General features: G+C 38.8%; 1 protein-coding gene across 2 annotated transcripts; it reads left to right on the top strand.

Moving 5' to 3' along the window:
- Positions 1–789: 789 nt before the first annotated feature.
- Positions 790–21,752, top strand: ZNF354A (zinc finger protein 354A). Of its 2 annotated transcripts, XM_081310836.1 has the most exons (5): positions 790–988; positions 1,978–2,064; positions 7,669–7,795; positions 8,288–8,386; positions 19,717–21,752. In XM_081310836.1, the coding sequence occupies exons 2-5, from the start codon at positions 2,032–2,034 to the stop codon at positions 21,279–21,281; spliced, it is 1,824 nt and encodes a 607-aa protein (XP_081166962.1). In that variant the 5' UTR covers positions 790–988; positions 1,978–2,031; the 3' UTR covers positions 21,282–21,752. The 2 variants fall into 2 exon arrangements, with proteins under 2 accessions (XP_081166962.1, XP_081166963.1); XM_081310837.1 differs by lacking the exons at positions 790–988; positions 7,669–7,795.
- Positions 21,753–23,608: the final 1,856 nt, after the last annotated feature.

Genomic DNA, 23,608 nt, shown 5'->3' with positions numbered 1-23,608 from the left:
AGAGTTTAGTCAACAGTGGTGGTGTTGATTTGATGAAATCTCTAAGAATTTGGGTCTAGTGTGAGATAATTACGTCATTGGAGGTGCTGCTTTCAGAAGCAATTAATGCTCTTGAGGAGTGAGTTTATTCTCCCAAGAGTGGATTATTATAAAGCAAAGCCACCCATGTGCTGCTCTTTCTGCTTATGACTGTTTTCCTTCCCATTTCTCTACCATGCTGTGATGAAGTCAAGGTGCCCTTTACCAAAGGTAAAACAGATAGTGCCAATAAAATCTTGATCCTCCAGCTTCCAAATCCATGAATTAAATAATTATCTTTGCTTTATAAAGTATCCAGCATTAAGAATTTGGTTGTAGCATCAGAAAACAGACACTGTTTGCTCCCTACCGGCTAAAAGTTACTCCAAACCAATGATGTTCGGTTTGTTCACCCACGTTATTTCAAACGGCTCACAATAAGACTTGGCTCATAGCAGGCATTCCGTATCCTTTCGATGAATAACTGCAATGGGTTGGTTCTTGGCCAGTGTCTGATAGCCACACCATCATTCACACACATGAAGAGTACGAGATGCTGCCCTGGATGAAGTATTCACTTCTTGGAATCCAAGATTCGACCTCGCTCTTGGAGGGAGTCAGCGAACCCCAGCACACTAGAGGGAGCACTCAACTGAGGTCTGGGAACCAGATAGGTTCAGCCAGCGCCTTGCCTCAAAAAATGCGGAGAACTACACTTCCCAGAACTCTGAAGTGTCGAGTGGACTTCATTTCCCAGAGGCGTTAGCGGCCAACCCTGTTCCACCAGCCCCGGATGCCTGGACCTTTGCGGCCGCGGAGTTTGCTGGTGGATGCGTGACTCCAGGGGCTGAGGTAGCCTGTCAGCAGGGTCCTGACGCCAGGCTGCTGGCGGGCGGGGCGGTTCCGGACCTTCCTGCCTGAGTAGCACCGCCCGGCGAGGCATCGCCCTAGAAGCCCCGAGCCTGGGGAGGTGAGCGGCAGAGGGCGGCGGGAGGCAGACCCGGGCCTCGGGAGGATGCGGCGCCCAGGCGTGGGGTACAGGCCCACGGGGTGCGCAGAGAAGCCTTTGTGGTTCGAGCAACGCGCCAGCGCCTGTCCCCGCTAGCCGTCCCGCGACGTCGCCTCAGGCGTGTCAGGTGGTGCTCTTGGCCCGCGTTTGCGGCAGGCCCACCTCCTGCTAACCCAGGTCTGTCCACTGCGCGTTCCCTGCCCTACTCTGCCTTGCCCTGCCAGCGTTTGGTTTCCTGCCGGCCTCTTTGGAACGCGTGAGAAAATGAGCTTCCTCCCTATGGCTTCAGCACTGTGCGGTGGCAGACGACGTGATCTGTCTCACCGAAGAGACGGGTGCAGGGTTCCCCGATGGCACAATTAAGACTAGTACCCAAGTTTTTGGTTTCTGCGCTTGACCCCCTTCCCTCCATAGGAAAACCACTGTTTTCCTTTTCTGAAACAGCTTTCTCTAAAATCTGGGAATTGATTATTGACAGGAGACAGAGGAATTTGGGTAGAAATTTTGGAGGAAAAATTGCAAGGTGCACTGTGAGGTTAGAGCGGATGCTCAGGAACCTGAATCCTGGTGCCATTCTCACTGGCTGTGTGAACTGGTGCACTCTGTCCTCACTTTTCTGATCTGTGAAATGGAGTGCTAGCAATGCCTGCTGACTATGTGGAATTGAACAATGTAAGCCTGTTGGTGCCTGGCACTTGGTGAGGCTCAGTGAGTCCCTGCTGCTGATGAAGTCCCATGTCTTTCTGAGTCTTGCTTCTGGAAAGCTACAGAGTCACAAAGAGTGGGGCCCTGATCCAGGATGGCCCCAGCCCTTTTCTCTGATTTTGTCCACTCCCAGCTCCTGACTTTCGTCTCTGGGCACATGGGGGTCTCAAAGAATTTCAGAGCTCCTGATTCTGAGGGGTGGAAAGCAGAGGGGGCTTTCTTGTGGTTCCTTTGTCTTCTCTTAGATCTGCCTTCTGGAAACTGCACCCACCTTGGGGAGAAGAGCCCAGAAAAAGGACATGGCTCCTGAGCAAAGGGAAGCAAGGTCCCAGGTGAGCTCATTGCCATCTCTGTTCTTAGTGGGTGGATTTTCCCCCTCCCGCTTACAATATAACTTTTACCAGAATTTGGAGCACAAGTCCTTTGATCTTGGGGTAGCTGGTCCACCCTCACAGGTGGTGGATTCTGTAAGGAATACTGCCCATACTCACACATGTCTAGTGTACACTTTTTTCTTGTTAAACACGTTTTTATTCATTAATCTCAGTCCATTGTATGATTACTAATTTGATAGGATTAGATGCTGCACTAGGGACAGAACAAACATGCAAACCTGATAAAATTCCTTTCTGGCCTTCCCTTCTTCACTCATTCTTGTCTTCCTTCCTTCCCTTGGCAAAATGCTTTTTCCCCCCTACCTCTGAGCAAGTGTTTTGCCTGTTACCAGTTTTTACTCTCAGGTCAACTGATCTTGACCTTCTCTCCTCCCAGGAAACTAAAGGAGGTACCCCATGCAGGTGACATAACCTTTGAACAAAAAATAGCTATGTTGCAGGGCACACAGTGACGAGGTCTCTTTCTCTGAAGGCAAAGAATATCTCCTCAGGAAGCTGCAGGAGGTTTCCATGAGGATCTTGTGAGATGTTGGTGATAGAGAACCAGCACATGCTTTGGTTGGGAAGTGGAGTCCTCAAGACAGACAGCCACATTTTAACTCAATTCCTTTGTTACTGTTTGTGGGCCTTGGGCAAATAACTGCACCTCTTAGTGCCTCACCTATAAAATCAAAATAACAGCTATGCCTACTTCCTTGGATAGATGAGAGGATGACATGTGTTAGTATATAAAAAGTGTTTGGATCAAGGCTGGGCACATAATAATTGCTCAGTGTATGCTTATTGTGGTAGCTGAATGATACTATATTAATAATAATATTAATTTCATGGATAGAAATTAGTAAATACTGGAGGTGGAGTGATTGCCTAGCTTTTTTATAAGGCCCTGGGTTTTATCCCCAGCATCATAAATTTTTTTTAATTATACAATGTTTCTAGGACCCAGAAAATACTAGTCCTTCTCTACTTATCTTCATCTAACACTAATTAACAGTTGGTACTTCTTGAGTGTCCAACATGCTGGGGAATGTTCTGAGGGTTTTGCATTTGTTATTTCTCATTCTCACAACAGCATGGCAGTTATCCCCTATATAATTTGGATCAATTATTTCCTATATAATATGGTCCCTAAATGCCCATATGTTTAAGACGTGGCCCTTAACCTGTGGTACTATTAGGAGGCAGAGGAACTTTTAGGAAGTAGGATCTAGTAGGAGGAAGTTAGGTCACTGGAAGTGTGACCTGACTTGAAGCCCTTGAAGGGAATACTGGGACCCTGGTCTCCTCTTTCTTTCTTTTTCTTCCCAGCTATAGGATGAATGGGCTTCCTCTCCTTCATGTTCACCACAGGCCCAAAAACAGTAGGACTAATCATGGACTGAAACTTCCAAAACTGTGAACCATAATAAACCACCTTAGGTGTTTGCTATAGTAACTGAAAGCTGACTAAAACATCCCCATTTTATAGACATAAGAAAAAACTGAGGCTCAAAGAAGTCAAGTAACCCAAGTTCATTCTCAGGTTCATCTGACCTTCAATCCATGCTTGGACCAGACACTTCTCTGGTATGTCATTCAGAGTATGGACAGACCCAGCTACCTGTTCCAGGGACCCGCAAACATGGTGGAGTTTCATTTTCTGAGGCTATGGCCAGGACCCTCCATTGTATGTTTCAGCTGCTCTGTTTTCTTTAAGCCTTTCCCATTCTATTAGGACAGGGCCGAATTGTTCTTCTGCCAAAAACTTTCTTCATCCCTGTGTGTAGGTGAATCCCCTTACTGCATCTCCCTATCCTCACCTGCTGCCCATGGGTTAGTACGGGGTGATGTGGTATGTAAAACTCAGTGACAGGAACTTTAAGACCAGAGTAAGTGCTGGATTCACAACTGGAATACTTAAGTTATGGTCTTGCTGCTGCCACTAGTAAAAGCATGTGATCTCAGTTCTTGGTTGCACTTGATTTTCCTTGTCTCTAAAATGAAGATTGAAGTAGAAGATGACATATGGTCTTACCTGTCCTGCCAGTTTTGTTGTATTGCAGAATTAGAGATCTAACCCAGGACTCTTGCATGTCAGACACTCTACCGCTGAACTGTACCCACAACCTCTAAACAGCTGTCTTTCATTGTTCAAATCATTTAATGCAGTTTCTTTGTGTACAATATGGATTGTAGATTCTTAGAGGGCAAAGATCATTTCTTATATTCCTTCCATATACCAATAAATTGTTTTTCTTGTCATATATTGCATGCTCATGGTATAAATTTCAGAGAATTAAAAAAAAAAATACGAATAGTAAAAGTCAGTTTTTCCCACTATACTCTCGCAACATTGCTAGGAGTGGCAGGACAGGGAGATTCCTCACCCACAGAGCAAGTAATGCTACAGAAGCAGACCCTGCTAGGTGTCCTTTAATTCAATTTATTTTTTTTTATATATTTTTAGTTGTAAATGGAAACAATACCTTTATTTTATTTATTTATTTTTATGTGGTGCTGAGAATTGAACCCAGTGCCTCATACATGTGAGGCAAGTGTTTTACCACTGAGCCACCACTCCAGCCTAATGTAATTTAATTTTGACACTGTCTTCCTGGGGGTAACAGCTCTGAAAGACTTTCCCCAATTCAGTCAGCAGTTTAGGCCAGTTATGACCAACCAGATATTAATTAGTGTTCCCTGGCAACCCCTCCTTTATTAAATTGGTAGAGCAGTTCACAAAATTAATGAAACATGTACCACCTTATTATAAAAATTATCACCAAAACAATAAAAAATAAGTTATCAGAAAGGATACAAATAAAGAGGTGCATCAAATGAGGTATGGTATGCCACCCTCAAAGAACTCTCCAAATCCTTTCTTTTCGAGTTTTTCTGGAGGCTCCATTAACACGGGCACTATATATTAAATCATTGGCCAACTTCACTATCAGCTCCTAGCTTTTGTCAGTTCTTAGCATACATAAAGTCACTTGTCATTCATCACTTTTGAAGATTCTGTGGATTTTAGGAGCTCCATGCCAAGAAATGGAATGAAGACCAAGTGTATATTTCATGGTATCATATTTTAAAAAAGAAAGTAAAGAGTCATTTGCTTCTACATCTAGAGATAACCATTGACAGCCCTTTGGTGTGTATCCATAAAAATCATTTTATATGTCCATTTATCTATGTGCATATGTATATGTATTTTATCTTAAATTTTTTATTCTAAAATGTACACACTGTATAATTTTAATCATTTTTGAGTATATAATTCAGTGACATTTTAAGTGTATACATTCACATTGTTAAGGAACCATCATCACTATCCATCTCCATTGTAAATGATAACATAAAACAATAACTTGACTTTAAAGAAAATAAGATAACTTACTCTGAACCAAGTATGAGTGGCACAGAAACATGGATTCAAGTTGTCTGAATGACTTGTTCTGCTGTGGAAGAGATTACCTGAACTTATAGCCAAAGAACAAAAGTCATGAATCAATATTTTTTTTTGTTTTTTTTTTAATTGGTTGTTCAAAACATTACAAAGCTCATGACATATCATCATTCATACATTTGATTCAAGTGGGTTATGAACTCCCATTTTTACCCCAAATACAAGTTGCAGAATCACATCGGTCACACATCCACATTTTTACTTAACGCCATATTAGTGACTGTTGTATTCTGCTACCTTTTCTATCCCCTACTATCCCCCCTCCCCTTCCCTCCCATCTTCCCTCTCTACCCCATCTGCTGTTATTCAATTCTCTCCCTTGTTTTTTTTTTCCCTTTCCCCTCACAAACTCTTGTATGTAATTTTGTGTAACAATGAGGGTCTCCTTCCATTTCCATACAGTTTAAGGGAAACTGTATGAATCAATATTTTTAAGAAATATGTTGGTGAGGCCAGTAGGTAGGTGAGCTGTAGCAGAAAGGGAAAGTTTTTCCTATAGGTATTGACTGTTGCAGCCTTCTTAGCTTTAGGGTTGGTGGAGACTAGAGGTCTGTTAAGCCGTTAATACATTCTAAGAGGTTTACCTAATAGGAGAATGTTAGGTGAGATACAAAAGTTTAAGTAAATGACTCTTTTTCTAAGGCCATAATGTAGCCCAAGCTAATTTTGACTCTCAACCTGCAACTTGCCATCTCTCCATAATCAGGATGTTCTCAGCTGAGGTCAGTCTGCTTGATCTTTAATATAGATGGCACTGGGGAATAAAACTGACTGATTTATGTTATATGCATGTACAACTATGTCACAATAAATTTGATTATTATGTATAATTATAATGCACCAATAAAAATTAATTCAAAATATAGATGTGGCTTTTTCAAAGAAATTCAGCTTCTTATATAGATTATCTCATTTATATATTTCCTAACCCTATGAGGTAGCGTTGAGAAGCAGATGTACAGATTGACTAGGAATGGAGTCTAGGACAACCACTGGGTTTGGAATTCCATTTCTATCACTGACCTGCTGTGTGACTTTTTAAGGACAGATTTCATATCCTTTTCATACTTTTTTTTTTTTTGGTAGAATGGGGACAATGATATTACCTTCTTAAGTTGTGGTGAAGATTAAATAGATTATACATAAAAAAATTAACATAAAGCTTTAAGAGCAGTACTTTGCCCATAGAAAGCATTCAATAACTGACAGCTATTTTAATTTTTGTAATTACTATCTTCAATTCAAATAAGCAGACATTGCCTGTCTTAAGTTATTTAACCTAGTCTTCATCAATGAATATTTAGGTTTTTTCCATTTTTTGCTACTGCAAACACCATGATAAGTTTTCTTGTATGTGCAATTTTGTGTACTGTTCATTATAGTACAAATACAATCATTGGTAAGTTAAGAATATAAACATTCCTGGGCTTTGTAATACGTACTATCAAATCTGTCAGGTCGTTCTAATTAACACTCCCACTAATGACCTTAATCCCTTTACATATCTTTTGTAGTGTGTTAGTCAGCTTTCCATTGATATTACAAAATACCAAGGTAATAAGCTTGTAAGGAGAAAATGTTTATTTAGGCTCATGGTTTCAGAGGTTCAGCCCATGGTTACTTAAGCCTGTCATTTTGGGCCTGTGGTAGAACATTACTTCATGACCAGAAGTGCATAGCAGAGGAAGCTGCTCACATCATGACTGTTGGAACATGGAGAGAGAGAAATAAGAAGGGGCCAAAGTCCCAAATCCCCTACAAGAGCTCACCCTATTGGCCTAACTTCCTTTCACTAGGCCACAACTCTTAAAGTTTCCACCACCTCCCAAAAGCATCTTGGGCTGGGAACCAAGCCTTTAACACCTGGGCCTTTGGGGGTCGCTCAAGATCCCAAGATATAGCAGCTACATTCATATTTTTTCTGTTGGGTGTGTTTTTGTCACTAGATGAATATTCATTAAATAAAAGACCTGGCACCTCGAGAACCTTAAATAGTATAAACAGGATTTCATGGTAGCCTGTCCTTCTCCATTTTCTCCATCTATATGCTGTATGAGGGCTGGTCCTGGGAGAGCTGGAGTGGCTTGTTCTTACAGGTATCAGTGACTTTCGAGGATGTGGCTGTGCTCTTTACTCGGGATGAGTGGAAAAAGCTGGATCCTTCCCAGAGAAGCTTGTATCGGGAGGTGATGCTGGAGAACTATAGTAACCTGGCCTCACTGGGTAAGGAAATCCCCTCTGGACACAGTTCAGAAATTAGATTTCAGCACCTGCTTCCCTGAATGAAAGCTGTTGGTCATCAAAAAAGTTTAGCTGAGGTTTGCCTTATGATTATACAAATCATATCTTTGTAAATAAATATTGAGAACATGTTCCTCTTACAGGTATAGAATTGCCCTGTGTTTAGGAATGGAAGAGGTGGTCTTGGTAACCATCACCTTCCTTCTATGTAATTACACATTAGAAGTTTCTTCATAGTTCAGGTATCATTTTCCCACTGTGATTGTTCTGTGGTGTGTGCAACTCTTGGCAGAAGGCTTCATCCAACCTCTGGACCTTCCACTTGCCTTTCCCATTTGTTTTTTCTAGGGGTCAGCAAACTTTATAAAAGACCAGGTAGTATAGGCTTTGTGGGCCACATGTAATCTCTGTAACAGATTGATCTTCGTTTTGTGTTTTTCTGAGTTTTTTTTAATTTTAATTATTTTCTATTAGGAGGACTCCCATTTATCAAACCAAAGGTGATCTCCCTGTTGCAGGAGGGAGAAGATCCCTGGAAGGTAGAAAAAGAAAACCCTGGAGGCACCTCTCTTGGTGAGTGGGTGGCACAAAATATTACCATATATTACTATTTATGTTTAAAGAATATTACGTGTTTGTGAAATATGCAAATAAGCACAGAGAGGAATCGCTGCAGGTATCAGTCTGGTTCAGAGGAAGGTGCAGCTTGGAGTGTGTTAATTGGGAAACTTCCTTTAGGGTTCTCAGGCCTCAAGAAGTTGATGGGGAAGGGAAAGCCCAGGCCCCTAGACATGAGCTTCTGCTTCTTTGCTCATAATCACTTCACAAAATGAATCTCTCTAGAGCTCTTTTTATTCTTTCCTGTTATTTCTGAAAAGGGCTGCATTTTATGTATTCATTCAACAAACAGTGTAATTTTAGGGATTATAAATAATTCATTCTAGCTGAAGCTGCAGGTATGAAAGAGACAAGGAAGAAAAGGAGATGGGAGGCTGTCTAAGGGCCACACTGTAAGTGCTTTTGGTACAGTTCTAAGAGATTTGAACTATTCCATGGATGGCCAGAAATATTTGAGGAATTTAAGCAGAAGAACTTTTTTATCCCTAATATTTTAGAAAAATTGGTCTGAATCAGAAACAAATGTTCCTTGATAAAGGAATGGCTAAATAAACAATGATGTGTCCTTACCCTGCAAACGTTGCCACAGTTTAGAAAGAAAGAACACCCTAATGTGGATGGAGCTGCAAGGCACATCAAGGAATAAAGCAAGTTACAAAATATCACCATATATTACTATTTATATTTAAAGAATATTAGGTGTTTGTGAAATATGCAAATAAGCACTGAGAGGAAGGTTTGGAAAACACACACAGTTACAAGGACACACTTTAACTGGTAACAGCAGTTGCTCTTGGAATGAATCTAATAAAAGGGGACTTTGTTTTCATGTAATGTTTTAATTTTCACAAAGAGAATATGTTCACAAAGGTATCTTGACTGGAAGTTAATAAGAATGGTCACTTAGGAGGCATTATTGAAGTGAGGCAAAACTAGAGTTGGAAGTCTCACAGAATTCATGGGAATTCAGGCAGGAAGCCAGTGGGCCTGGACTAGAGGCACCTGCTAGTGAGGATCAGGGGGCAGAGGAGGAGCCAGCTTGATAAGGAAGTCTGAGGAATTCAGTGTGGAATGGTTTTCATTTGAGATGTGAGTAACATACATGGGTAGAGGTTACAGATGGGCAGTTATGTAAGGGAGACAGACTGGTTGGCACTCCAAATAGAGGTCAGGGAACCCTCAGTTCAAAGGGGTAATTGCCACCTTGAGTTGACCAGGTAAAGGAACAGAGCAGAAAACAGAATCCTAGGAAACCAACATTTGAGAGATGGTTAAGAGAGAAAGGACTTTGTGACCAAATCTGAGGTTAAATTATCAGAGGAGAGAAACAGAAGAGGTGGCTGTCATCCAAGAAAGGTTGGAGATTTGAGCTTGTGGAGGCATAGGAAGTGTTCCCAGGGAAGGTCTGGAGAAAGGTCAGTTCAAGCAAGAAGAGTAGAAGAAACTGCAGAAGACAGCAGTGGAAACAGATCCTGCTGAGCCCCGGCCCTGTCACAGGATTTGGTCTGAGAATTGGAGAGCCTGGGAAGGGCTAAAGAGTTGTGAGTTTCCTGGAGCTGCACAGGTTCACCCTCCACAGAAGCAGCTTCCAACTGACTTAGGGAGCCTGAGAACATAGAAAGGAGACACATAGGAGGCTACGTCAAGTCAGATGGTCAGAGACAGCCTCCCATGGGAGGAAAGAGCACAGGACAGACTGCCTTGATACAACAGTGCCCATGCTGGGGACTTCTCAATTAAGGTGACAGTTTTTGAAATGGAAACCCTAGTTGTGTATCTTTTAACCCTCATTTTGGAGAAATAAATGAATTCTTTGGAAACTGCCAGAAACCACCCCAACATAAACAGAGAGCTCAGATAGCAGGGAAACTCTGGAGTTAGGAGGCATCAATCTGGCTATTATATGAGGCCTGACTCTGGTGGGAAAGATCAGAGAAAGAGGAGAAAGAATCATAACCTGTGATTAGGAAAAATCACCTGCCTTGGGAGCTTCTGAAGGAGGAGTGAGTCTCCTTCATGAGAGAGGTAAGTGTGAGTGGGATTAGAGTACCAAGATTCAGGGCTGTTCAGAGAGAGGCTGGGCACTCACCTCTCAACTCACCCCTTCTCAGCTTCAGAAGACAGCCTTGAAGGAAAGCTGTGAGTGATCACTAAGTACAATGAAGGACATCAAAATTATTTTCTGTGCTGTTACCCTCTACCCCATGGGGTGGACTTCCTCTTTTTGGTGAAAGGTAGACATGAGGTGGTAGTCCTAGGGGAGCTGATGTGTGGTGTGAATGTGTTACAACTCTGGTGAGGCACCCATGTCCCTGGATTATGGTGTCCTCTGAACAGCCCTTCCCAAAAGAAGCTCACTCCCCAAGAACACAGTTGACGGACCTGAATGTTTTTGGAAGTACCTACTATTATAATTAACTTTCAGCCAGAACCAAAATCCTAACCCTTGAAAAGCTAGTTACATAAAAGCTCATGTTATGAGAGCAGGATTCCCTAGAACCTCCAATAGCCTCAGAATGCACTTTTACAAAGTTATTTTTCAATTTGGAACTGTTAATAAATAGGAACAACGCCCCCCCCCCAAAAAAAAAAAAAAAAAACTTATATGAGAAAAACAACCTGTGTCATCCCTGGCTTTCTAAGTTTAAGTTAAAAGACAGGAGGATATGGCTCAAAGGGTCTGCATCTCTGATTTGGGTCTCTTGCTTAGAATATGAACCAAAAGCATAATCATTTGAGGTTGTGCTTTTCTAGAATAGTTGTACTAAGAATAATGGAGTTAAACTTGTTTGTATAGCTCATAAGTTTGGTTCCCACCCAAATGTAAAAATATCAGATTCTATGCAATGAAAGATAATATTTTCTTCCCATTGTTTCCAATTCTTTTGTCCTCTCAAAGCAAGAAGCCATCTAAGATGGACTGAAATGCAGGGTAGTCACCTTGAGTGTTACCTGCTATGCTCTAGTGAGGTTTGCCTGGGCAGCATCTGCCTGAAGGAAAGACATCTTTTCCTGATTTGCCCAAGCTCCTATACAGATTAGCAGCAGCCCTACCAAAGTGGCATGCAATGGTTTTAAAAAGTGACTTCTTATACAGTATCAGTGGAGTCACAATACTCTGCAGCCCTGTTTAATATGTATGAATTAGTGCTGTTGCTGTCCCCCTGCCCTCCAACAAAGACCCATACATGGGCCCTCTACCTCCCCACTGCTGCCATCAACTTCTCTTTCCTTTGTAGCTATCAAAAGGATCTTTTTAAATTATGTCATATTGCTGCATGCTCAAAGCCTTTAGAGGATTCCATTCCATGGAATACAATCAAGAATCTTCATTGTGGCCTTTAGAGACCTATAATGGTCTAGCCTCTTGACCTTCATCTACTTCTTCTCTGCCCTTTATGCAAGGACTCTAATCACCCTGGCTCTCATCTCTTTTTTTGCACTTGCTTTTCCTGATTGATACCCATTCTTTTTCCTGATGACCTCATGCATGCATGACTCATTTCCTCATGTCCCACAGGTTTCTTCCCCTCAACATGCTTATCACTGCATAATAGTACATATTTATATCTCTTTCTTTGCATTTTTAGCTCTCTTATGCAGAATTGCCTCTTTCATTCATTCCCACTTCCCTATTGTCTAAAATAGTGGCTGGCCAGAGTGGACTTCCAGCTTTATAGTAAATGCAGAAATGACTAAGGCTAGGTTAGTTCTGATGGACATAGAAACAAGCAAGCCAATTCCAAAGATGTCTGGAAAGTAAAAATAGGACTTAGAGATGGAATTGATAAGGAAAATAAAGGAGATGGAATTGTTAGAGATACTTGCTTAGTTGGTGGCTCGTTCTGGAAAGAACAAAATATCATTCACTGGAAGGAGATCGAGTATGGGAGATGGTATGAATTTGGTTTGGAATTAATTAAATTGAATTGTCTTTAGTTGGTCCACTTATCCACCTGGAGATGTCAGGACTGGGTATGAAATGTAAATTTGCAAGAACCTGGTCCATAGAGGATAATTAAAACAGTGAGTGAGGTTAAGATAGCCTAGGGAGAAGGCTCAGGTTACAGTAAGAGGAAGAAAGAGGCTACGGTGAGCCACATTGAAGTCTTAGTGTTGTTAGGTGGTAGGGGCAGAAGCATTTCAAGTAGTCAGGTAGAGAAGAATGAATCCATAGGGAGGTCAAGTATAGATGTACTGAAGAAGTAAATTGGTGAGAGTTTGGTACCATCAAAGGCAAGATGCATAATAGAATGGTAGCAGTAGAAATAAGAAGTGGATGGATTTGGAATATATTATATGGTAGAATAAAAAAGTCTTGGTAGTTGATGAGATGATGAGAACAAGAGGCTGCCTCTTGAGGATTTGATTGAGAATAGTGCCATTTATAGAATCAGAGGATTAAACAGGTTGGATGAAGTGATCATGAATCTGGTTCTAGGCATATTAACTTTGAGGTGTCATTAAGGCATCTGAGTTGCTGTTTTGAGTAGATAATCTGGAAGTGTGTGTGGCAAGTAGAGACTTCTTGCCTAGAGTATAAGTTTGTAATTGAAGCTAGCCAGTGGAAAAAAAAACAGAGAAAAGTTTGGTGGCCAGGAACTAAGCCCTAAGGAACTCTATGAATTAAAAGAGCAGGTAGAGAAAACTGAAGGTACAAAGAAGATTGTAGCTCAAGAAAAATGAGCCACAACATGAAGCAAAGTATGGGGTCACCGTAGCTTAGGAGGAGAGTGTCCCAAGGAAAGCAAGGGATTGTTGTCAGGTATTGCTGAAAGTAAGTTAGGTGAGAATCGAAGAAAGTGTCTTGTCCTAGCCACATGGATGTCTTAGTGGCATTAGGTGGTAGGAGCAGAAAGCTAGAGTGGATATGATGAAGGGTGAGTGAGAGGAAGCAATGGATAAATGTAGAATACACTACATATAGGAATATATTTAGATAAAAATAGTATATAATACACCTTATTCTGCCCCTTTCACTTGGTGCATATTAAAACTCTTTCTTGTTCAATACACAGAGAGCTTCCTCTTCTCCACTGGGAAAACATCTGGACTTCATTACATGCAGTTTTGGGTAATGATAGCCAGCAGGTCCACTTGAGATTAGGATTTTATAAATGTTATTAGCAATGTGGTAAATTATTTAAAGCTATACCTTTATCAAGTGCCAATGTAAAGTTTTGATGTATTAAAATTAGAGTTAGCCCAAAGGTTCATCAAAGTAATCTAGTTGAATAAACTTTGGTGTGTACACATAGTGAAATTCTCTGCAGCTGTATAAAGAAATAAAGATGATCTCTGTAAATTCCACTGTCACCTAAGAAGGGGCCGAGGAAGTACAAAAAAAATTTAAAAGTAGGTATGTTATATATGTACTTACAATTTTTTTAAAAAGATAGAAACAGGAAAAAAAAAGATAAAAGCAGATCAATAAAAACGGTTTTATAAGGTAAAGGAAATAAGAGGATGAAGGGAGCAGGAATAGAATCTAGAATTGTTTTTAAGATATCTTTTCTTAATTTGACTTTGGAAATACAAAGACATTTAAAAAAATTATAAAGTAAAATTTAAAAATGAAACAGTATCCCCCAGATATTGAGAGCAAAATGAAACAAATGACCCTAATTGTGTTTCAGGTTGGTTAGTTTAGCAACATAGATAATTATTTCAAATTCCTTTACATCACAACAATTTCATTTATTTGTAGTTTATATCCTAAGGACAAAAATAATTACAAACAATAGTGTGCATTTCAGTGACAGCGATAAGTGTAACTTTGACACACTTAGCATGAAACAATTGATGTCTGAGATCTCCTGTAGCATAATTTATTGGAAGAGAGGTAAGGGTTTATATTATTGTGCTATGGCTGTAGAAATTACCACAGACCAATTGGCTTAAAACAACAGAAATGTATTGTCTCACAGTTCTGGAGGCCCAAAGTCAAGGTACTGGCAGAACTCTACTCCTTCTGAAACTGGGTTTTTCCCTCCTTACCTCTTCCTAGCTCATAGTGTTGCCTGCAGTCCTTGGTAATTCTTGGCTCCTGGCTGCATCAGTCCTAACTCCTCTACCTTCACATTGCATCCTCCTTTTTCTGCCATGAATTTCTGGAAAATGGCCAGATTTTGCCAGTTTCCAAGGACAGTAGTCATATTGGATTCAGGACCACCATAATGTCCTCATCTTAATTTGATCAAATCTGTAGAGACCCTATTTCCAAACAAGGTTACCTTCTCAAGTACTAGAAATTAGGACTGTAACATATTTAGGGGATGTGACAAATCAACCCATTATAATATATAGATGGAACAGTATTAGTGGTGGTTGAAACTTGTTTGAAGATTCATTGTACAATTTGCTCTTTTATATTGCTGCAAATTTTCCACAATTAAAAATTTTTTAAATTAGTTACTAACCATACAATTTCTAGAATGTTTCTCTTTTCCAGAAACATAAACATCTGGAGGATGTTTACAAATGTGCCACTCTACCCTCTATCATGGTGATATATATAATTCCCTGCATATAGCTCCCTCATTCTCTAACTCTAGAAACTTTGTGAGACTGCAAATACAAGCAACATTTTTATAGAAATGACTTGGATCATTTTATGAATCTAGCTGAAGAATAAGGTGGGGAAGGACACTTCAGGAAATAAATCTGGAAGGTTGACTTGGGTTCAAAGACTAATGATGACTTCACACACACCCCCCATCTATCCTATGACTGGTCCTTTAAAGTCTCATCTTAGATATCAGAAAACTCTAAACAGTATCTTCATCCCTTGCCTACCTACCTGCACCCACCACCATCTAAGGATAGTTTTGATGGTGGTCTAAGCTCATGTTTGCATCCATTTCTACCTTGCGTGTTTGTTGTAGAAATGATCACATTATGTTGTAATTGTCTATTCATTTTTTCATTTCTATGCCAAACTATAAACTCTTTGAAGAAATGAACGGTTTCTTTTCACTACAGGATCTGTAGTATACTGTAGATTACCAGTACCTAGGTTATAGCCTAACACATACTAGGTATCTTTTAACTATTTGATAAATGAATAAAGTAAGGAGCAATGAATACTCTTTGAAATAGCAAGAGGAGCTTTCTGTATTAAGAAGGTAAATCCAGTGGGAAATAACACTAGAAAGGTGAGATACTGGGGTCAAAGGAACAAACTGAAGGTCAGAAGCAATAGTCATTGTAGAGTAAGGAAATTCTGATCTTGGGTGGATCAGTGATGGCTGTTGGAGGCCTTTCACCTAATGGATTTAAGAGAACTTGGTGGCTGCCTAGACTTGAAATGCAGGGGAAAGAAGATTTCAAGATGAAACCAAAATTTATAGAAAAAAATCATTGAAACGGTTATGATGTCATTTTGAACGGGGAAACGTAGGGAAAAAAAGCTTTGAAAAGCAATTGTTTTGGTAAAACCCAAAGTTCAAGAACCAGCTGCCAAGATGGAAGGTGCTGAAAGATGAAAAAACAAGCCAGACTGACACAGGATTGCACCAAGTGCAATTTATTAAGGATTTACAGACAGAAGTGTGCTTTGGGTGGCAGCAAGGCAGAAAGATGCCCATACCCTGAGGAAAGGGAGTATATACTAAGCAAAAATATCCTGTGGCTACCTGAAATTTACCTGAACTTTCTCAAAACTATTAACATGTTTAACTACAGTTAAGAAACAGTTCAGTGTCAGTGGCAGGCTAGAAAGATAAAATTCAGGGTTGTCCTTCACATAGGAGGTGTGGGGATGGAGAGAAGATTGAAGAGACCCTTTCAGTATAGGAAGAGCCCTGGGAGGATAATCTAGACCTAGTGACAGGAACTCATCATGGTGGTGGTCATTAGCAAGATCATTCTGAGTTCTAAACTTCTAGCCTAAGTTTTAACCTTATTCATGAGTTAGCTCAGGCCTGTGCTTGATTCTTGGAACAGAAGTTGAACTGCACCTTAGGAGACATACTTGTAGAGCTGTAGCAAATCTGAGTGGATCATGAGGAAGTTAGGATGTCCTCAACTAAGACTCATATCTGTTTCAGTGGAAAATATGAGACTAAGGCATTGGCACTTTAGTGCTAGGATGAGTTTACCACAATTGATATGGACTCTTGTAGCAATAATTACTTTCATTACAAATAAAAATGTCCATGTCTCATTTTCCTTTTTCTCCTCTAAACCAAACTTTCAAAAACATTTTCCAAGCTGGGGATGGAACCAATATTTGACCCAGCTATTCCCCTTCTCGGACTATACCCAAAAGACCTAAAAAGAGCAAACTACAGGGACACAGCCACATCTATGTTTATAGCAGCACAATACACAATAGCTAGAATGTGGAACCAACCTAGATTCCCTTCAATAGATGAATGGATTAAAAAATTGTGGCATTTATACACAATGGAATATTACTCAGCACTAAAAAATAACAAGATCATGGCATTTGCAGGCAAATGGATGGCATTAGAGCAGATTATGCTAAGTGAAGTTATCCAATCCCTAAAAAACAAATGCCGAATGTCTTCTCTGATATAAGGGGGGGGGGGGGTGACTCAAAATGGGATAGGGAGGAAGAGCATGAGAAGAAGACTACCACTAAATAGGGAAGAGAGGTGGGAGGGAAAAAGAGGGAGAAGGAGAGTTGCACGGAAGATGGAAGGAGAACCTCATTGTTATACAGAATACATATATGATGTTGTGATGAGAAAAAGAAAAAAAAGTGTGTCACATTAGTTTGGATAGAGAGAAAGGATGGGAGAGAAGGGGAGGAGTAGGGAGGATAGGAAGGGCAGCAGAATAGAATAGACAATATGATTGATGTATGTACATTCAATGTATGTATTATATGTCAAAATACATTATGCTGTCATGTATGACTAAAAAAAATAAAAATAAATCTTATGGTTAAAAAAAAAAAAACATTTTCCATTTGATGTTTTTGCTTTCTCACTTGCCATTGTTTCCTCTGTATACTCCAGTAGGACCTTGTTCCTTATTATTTCACTAAAAGCACTGTACTAAGCTCTACACGGCCTCCATCTTGCCCACAATCGGGGTTTTTAGTCCTGAAGGTATTTGCCGCAATTGATCATTCACTCCTTCCTGGAGTACTTTTTATTCTCTTTGGCTTCTGGAACATCATACTGTCCTGATTTTTTTTTTCTTAACTTCTGAATATTGCAATAATCAAGTAATTTCTCTCCATTCTTTGTCTTTAAATAAAATCTGTATGCTGATATCTCCTGCATGCATATCTTCAGCTCTGACCTTTTCCCACCTCTCCAGAATAATCTATACAACTGACTATTTCATTGTCTCCCTTCAGTGCCTACTAAGTCATAAGGCAGAGTTTTTGCTGTTACCTTATGAGCTAGAATCCAGAGTGCAAAATCTTACTGCTTTCTTCCCAGCACATGTACAAACCTATAAACAATGCCAATAAACACAGGGGAAAGTGTTCCCAATACTTTAGGCCCAGATAAGGAATTAAAATCTGATTGTTTAATTTAGTATATCTTAGGTCAATAGGAACTAGGAAAACATTAAGCAGAGAATTTAAAAATTCTGTTTCCCTTATAATAAGCACCAAAAGTATGGGTGTGGGTGAATATAAAACCAGTCAATGGGGATGTGCTATATGAGAAGAATTCAATACCTTTAGGAATACTATTTTAAAGAGGGAAGAGAAGAAGAGTTATTCATGAAGAAAACTGAGAAAGAGAAAAGTAAAATATATAATGTTCACTAAGCAGAAAAAAAAATGTGTGAATGTGAGAAAGATGAGAAAGCAAAAGTCAAATAGGAATCTCAAACATAGTAAGAAGCAAGAATCAGCCAGGTATGGTAGCACATGCCTGTAATCCCAGCGGCTTGGGAGGCTGAGGCAGGAGGATCACAAGTTCAAAGCCAGCCTCAGCAAAAGCAAGGTGCTGAGCAACTCAGTGAGACCCTTTCTCTAAATAAATACAAAAAAATAGGGCTGGGGCTGGGGCTCAGTGGTCAAGTGCCCCTGAGTTCAATCCCTGGTACCTCCACTTCCAAAAAAAGAGAAGAAGCAGCAAGAATCCCTTCAAACAATGTCTAGCCCAGGGAAAAATGACAAACTACAAGCACAACCATTTTTCTGACAAAATTTAATATTTACTGAATTGTATTCTTACCAATTGAAATATTTATTAAATTCTGGTCTTTGCCATTTTTCATGTTATCCCTGCTTTACATTTTTATATTCTTGCCTGCTGTTGATCTTGGACTCTTTTCAACCCTCCCTGCATAGCTTTTCTGGCTTGATGCACAAGCTGCCTTTCCAGCTCACAGCCCTTGGCTTCACGCCTACCTTGTGGCCCCTCTGTAAATTAACTCAGTAATGCTGTGCGAACTGGCCCTAAAACCTCCCTGACCACCCATGTGCTGTCCTGAAAAGCAGTTTCTACAAGGGGCTTAAAATATTTGTATGTGAATGTATAATATAATAAATTAGCATATACAATTATCTAACATTCTAGAAACTAGGAATATGTAAATAATTAAGAAAGATTAATAAAACAAGTTTTGTGTAGAATTGGGTTGCTATCAAGAGGATCTATAGGAAGATAGGATGTGCTGATCTGCTTATGAAGAACACTTAGAAAAGTAAAGTGATCTATAAGGAGAGAAATATAGAAAGATACAAAATACAATATGTATGTATATACATACAATGTGTATATAGTGTATGTGTATGTATTTGTGTGTGTGTATATATACGTATATATATGTGAGTATGTATGTGTATAAACACTCTGGTAAGTGCTAGGATAAGGGGAACAGAATATGAAAGTTCAGAGTCAAGCAAAGACTCATAGAGTTAGCTTTTGAACTCAATCTGAAGGATACAAAGGAATTTGGGCATAAAACAAAAGAAAGAAAACTTTACAGATCAGGAATACTTACACAAAGAAAAGGAATGTTGAGATGATACTTTAGGAGTTCTTCATGCGCTTTGGATTCTGATCCTAGACTGCACTTCCTAACTCATGTTCCCCTTTTGATATCTTCTGTCTCACTCTCTTTAAATGGGTTCATTTTATTCATTTCTTTCACACCTTGTACTTCTACTCCATTGATTTTTTTTCCTAAACTGCCTAACTCTCCTATTTTTTTCTCTTCCTATATTTTTTGCCAGATACCAGGACCTTCTTTAATAACATCAATATATATTGGTTCCACATTTGATCCAAAGAGCTAACTTCTGTGATATTACATGAGTCACCTTCAATTTATTTTTTTTCCCCCTCCAGCGTGGAAGAGCCATCATAAGACCACAAAGTCAACTCAAACACAGGACTCTTCATTTCAGAGATTGATAATGAACCGATCCAGAAGAAATGGACTTGGACCCTTGGACTTGAAATCAGAAAAATCTTGCATATATGAAGGCAAATTAGAGAAAAAACAGGATAAAAAGGAAATTTTTCAGATAGTTTCAGTCACCCACAAAAAAACCTTAATTGTAGAAAGAAGCCATAAAAATGTTGAATTTAGCCAGAACTTCAACCCAACATCAGTAGTTGTTAGGCAACAGATAGTTCCCAGAGAGAAACCACCACCAAAATGTGAAAAAAAAGGAAACACTTTGAAACATAATTCAAATTTACCTAATCAGCCAAAAATGACAGCAGATAAACGCTATCAATGTAGTATGTGTGAGAAAACCTTCATTAATACTTCATCCCTTCGTAAACATGAGAAAAATCATAGTGGAGAGAAATTATTTAAATGTAAAGAATGCTCCAAAGCCTTTAGCCAAAGTTCAGCTCTTATTCAACATCAAATAACTCATACCGGAGAGAAACCTTACATATGTAAAGAATGTGGGAAAGCCTTCACTCTCAGTACATCCCTGTATAAGCATCTAAGAACCCACACTGTGGAGAAATCCTATAGATGTAAGGAATGTGGTAAGTCCTTCAGCCGAAGGTCAGGGCTTTTTATACATCAGAAAATCCATGCTGGAGAAAACCCTTATAAATATAATCCAGGTAGGAAAGCATCTGGTTGCAACACATCCCTTCCTGGTCAAAGAGTTCATCCCAGAAAAAAGTCCTATTTGTGTAACGAATGTGGCAACACCTTTAAATCTAGTTCATCCCTTCGTTATCATCAGAGAATTCACACCGGAGAGAAACCTTTCAAATGTGGTGAATGTGGGAGAGCCTTTAGTCAGAGTGCATCACTTATTCAACATGAACGAATTCACACTGGTGAAAAGCCCTATCGATGTAATGAATGTGGAAAAGGCTTCACTTCTATTTCACGACTCAATAGACATCGAATAATTCATACTGGTGAGAAGTTTTATAATTGTAATGAATGTGGCAAGGCCTTAAGTTCCCATTCAACTCTTATCATTCATGAGAGAATTCACACCGGAGAGAAACCGTGTAAATGTAAAGTGTGTGGGAAAGCCTTCAGGCAGAGTTCAGCTCTCATTCAGCATCAGAGAATGCACACTGGAGAAAGACCCTACAAATGCAATGAGTGTGGGAAAACATTCAGGTGTAACTCATCCCTTAGTAATCATCAGAGAATCCATACTGGAGAGAAACCCTATCGATGTGGGGAATGTGGGATGTCATTTGGCCAAAGTTCAGCCCTTATTCAACATCGAAGGATTCATACAGGAGAGAAACCCTTTAAATGTAATACATGTGGGAAAACTTTTAGACAAAGCTCCTCACGTATTGCACACCAGAGAATTCATACAGGGGAGAAACCCTATGAGTGCAACACATGTGGGAAACTTTTCAACCACAGGTCATCCCTTACTAATCACTATAAAATCCATATGGAAGAAGAACCCTAGAAAGTACATTTGCATGTGTAAAAGCCTTAAACCAAAGCTCATCAGAGAACACATACTTCAAGAGTGATATAATAAATATTGAAAAAGCCTATAATCATTTAGTGCCCATTAGCTATCAAATCCCATGGACAAGTCTTGATTATGTAATAGCTAAAAGGAAAGCATTCATGCCTGTCACTTTTTAAAATAATCTGAGAATTCATAAGTGGAGACACTAACTTTGGGCATTTGTAAAATAAAAGGTGTTTGATTTTCCTCTTTCCTACAGCAGTGTAGTCTACCTGTCACATGTGATCATCATAAACATCAAGTGGGTAGGGATTTCTCTGGTTTTCTCATAAAAACACCAAACTCTACACTGGTGATATTTTTTATAACATTTTAGTAGCATATGAGTGAATGAATCAAAGAAGTTATACGTTTTTAATGAAAAGGACCAAAATAAAAGATTAAAATAAACTGTAAACTACCTCTCAGTCTCTGGGGTTTATCCTTTTCTTGTCTTAATGTCAAAATTTGCGCGTGGATTTCATTTAAAATAAAAAAAGATTTCAGGGGCTGGGATTGTGGCGTAGTGGTAGAGCACTCACCTCGCACATGAGAGACCCTGGGTTTGATCCTCAGCACCACATAAAAATAAATAAACAAAATAAAGATATTGTGTCCATGTATAACTAAAAAAAAAAATATTTAAAAAAAAGATTTTATTAAAGAAGAGAAAGAAAAATCTGGTCTCTAATTTAGTAATTACTGTGAATTGAAAATTTCCACCTAATTTTTGTTTTAAGAAGAAAAATTATTGTTTTGAAATCATTTATTATGAAAGTATACCACTAATATCTTGTGAGCTATCACCTAGGGGTATTAAATACAAAATAGGAAACTATTTCAATTTTAAAGCTACTATGAGGTTTTTTTCACTAAAAAAAAATAAAATTTAGTCAGCCTCAGTAATTTAGCAAGGCTCTAAGCAACTCAAAATCTCGAAAAATGATAATGTAAAATACACAACTAACATCATACTCCAAACTTCTCCCCAAAGATCCTGAATATGACAAGTGTTCATTTTTTGCCACTTCTATTCAACATTGTACTAGAAGTTCTACCCAGAGCAGTTAGTCAAGAAAAAGAAATTTGAAAAGCCATCCAAACTAGGAAAAAAAAGAAATAAAACTATATTTGTAGATGATATGACTTTATATATAGAAAGTCCTAAGTATTCCATAAGAATCAAATAGAGCTCATAAGTGAGTTTTGCAATATTGTAGGATACAAGATCAATATGCAAAAAAAATTATTCCTATATACTAGTAATAATCAAACTGAATAGGAAATTAATGCAATTTCATATACAATAGCATCAAAAGGAACAAAATACTTAGGAATAAATTTAATCAGTGAGGTTCAAGACTTATTCTCTGAAAACTACAAAACATTGCTGAAAGACATTAAAGAACTAAAGAAATACATTCAATATTCATGAAATGTAAGATTCAATATTGTTAAGATGGCAACACCAAATTAATCACTATCAAGATCCCAATGATCTTTTTGCAAAAATAGAAAAGCAAACTCTAAAATTTAGAGGGAATTTAAGGGGTCCCAAATAGCTAAAACAATCCTAAAGAAGAACAGAGTTAGAGAATTCATACTTTCCAAGTTAAAACTTTCTAAAAAATAGCAATCAAAGCAATGTGGTATGAGCATAAAGCTAAATATATAGATTTATAGAGAGCCCTGAAATAAACCTACACATATAGAGTCAATTGTTTTAATCTCTTCAATTAATTTACTGAAACAACTGAATACACTAAAGAATGAATCTGGATCCCTACTGCATCAAAATTAACTTTGAGTGAAAAAAAAAAAACTTGAATGTAAGTGCTAACACTAAAAAATCTTAGAAGGAAACATAGCTGAAGATTTGCATGACCTAGAATTAGATGAATTTCCTAGGTATATCATAAATCAGACTTCATCAAAATTGAAATATTTTGTGTATTAAAAGACACTGAGAATAAAAGATAACCCAAAGAATATGGCAAATATTTGCAAGTTTTATATCTTCTAAGTGCCTGCCATCTGAAATATATAAGAAATCTACAACAAAAACACAGTTTATTTAAAAATAAGCAAAGAGCTTCAATGGACATTTCTCCAAAGAAGATATACTAAGAACCAATAACCATATGAACAGATTTACAACATTATTAGTCATAAAAGAAATGCAAATAAAAGCCACAATGAGATACCACATCATACCCATTATAGGATGTCCATTATTTAAAAAAAAAAAAAAAACAGAAAATAACAGGTGTTGGTGAAGA

Source organism: Spermophilus citellus (genome assembly GCF_964194105.1).
Source record: "Spermophilus citellus genome assembly, chromosome: 1".
In the NCBI taxonomy this organism is placed as follows: domain Eukaryota; kingdom Metazoa; phylum Chordata; class Mammalia; order Rodentia; family Sciuridae; genus Spermophilus; species Spermophilus citellus.
The sequence above is the reverse complement of the archived record's forward strand: the minus strand, read 5'-3'. Positions and strand labels throughout refer to the sequence as shown.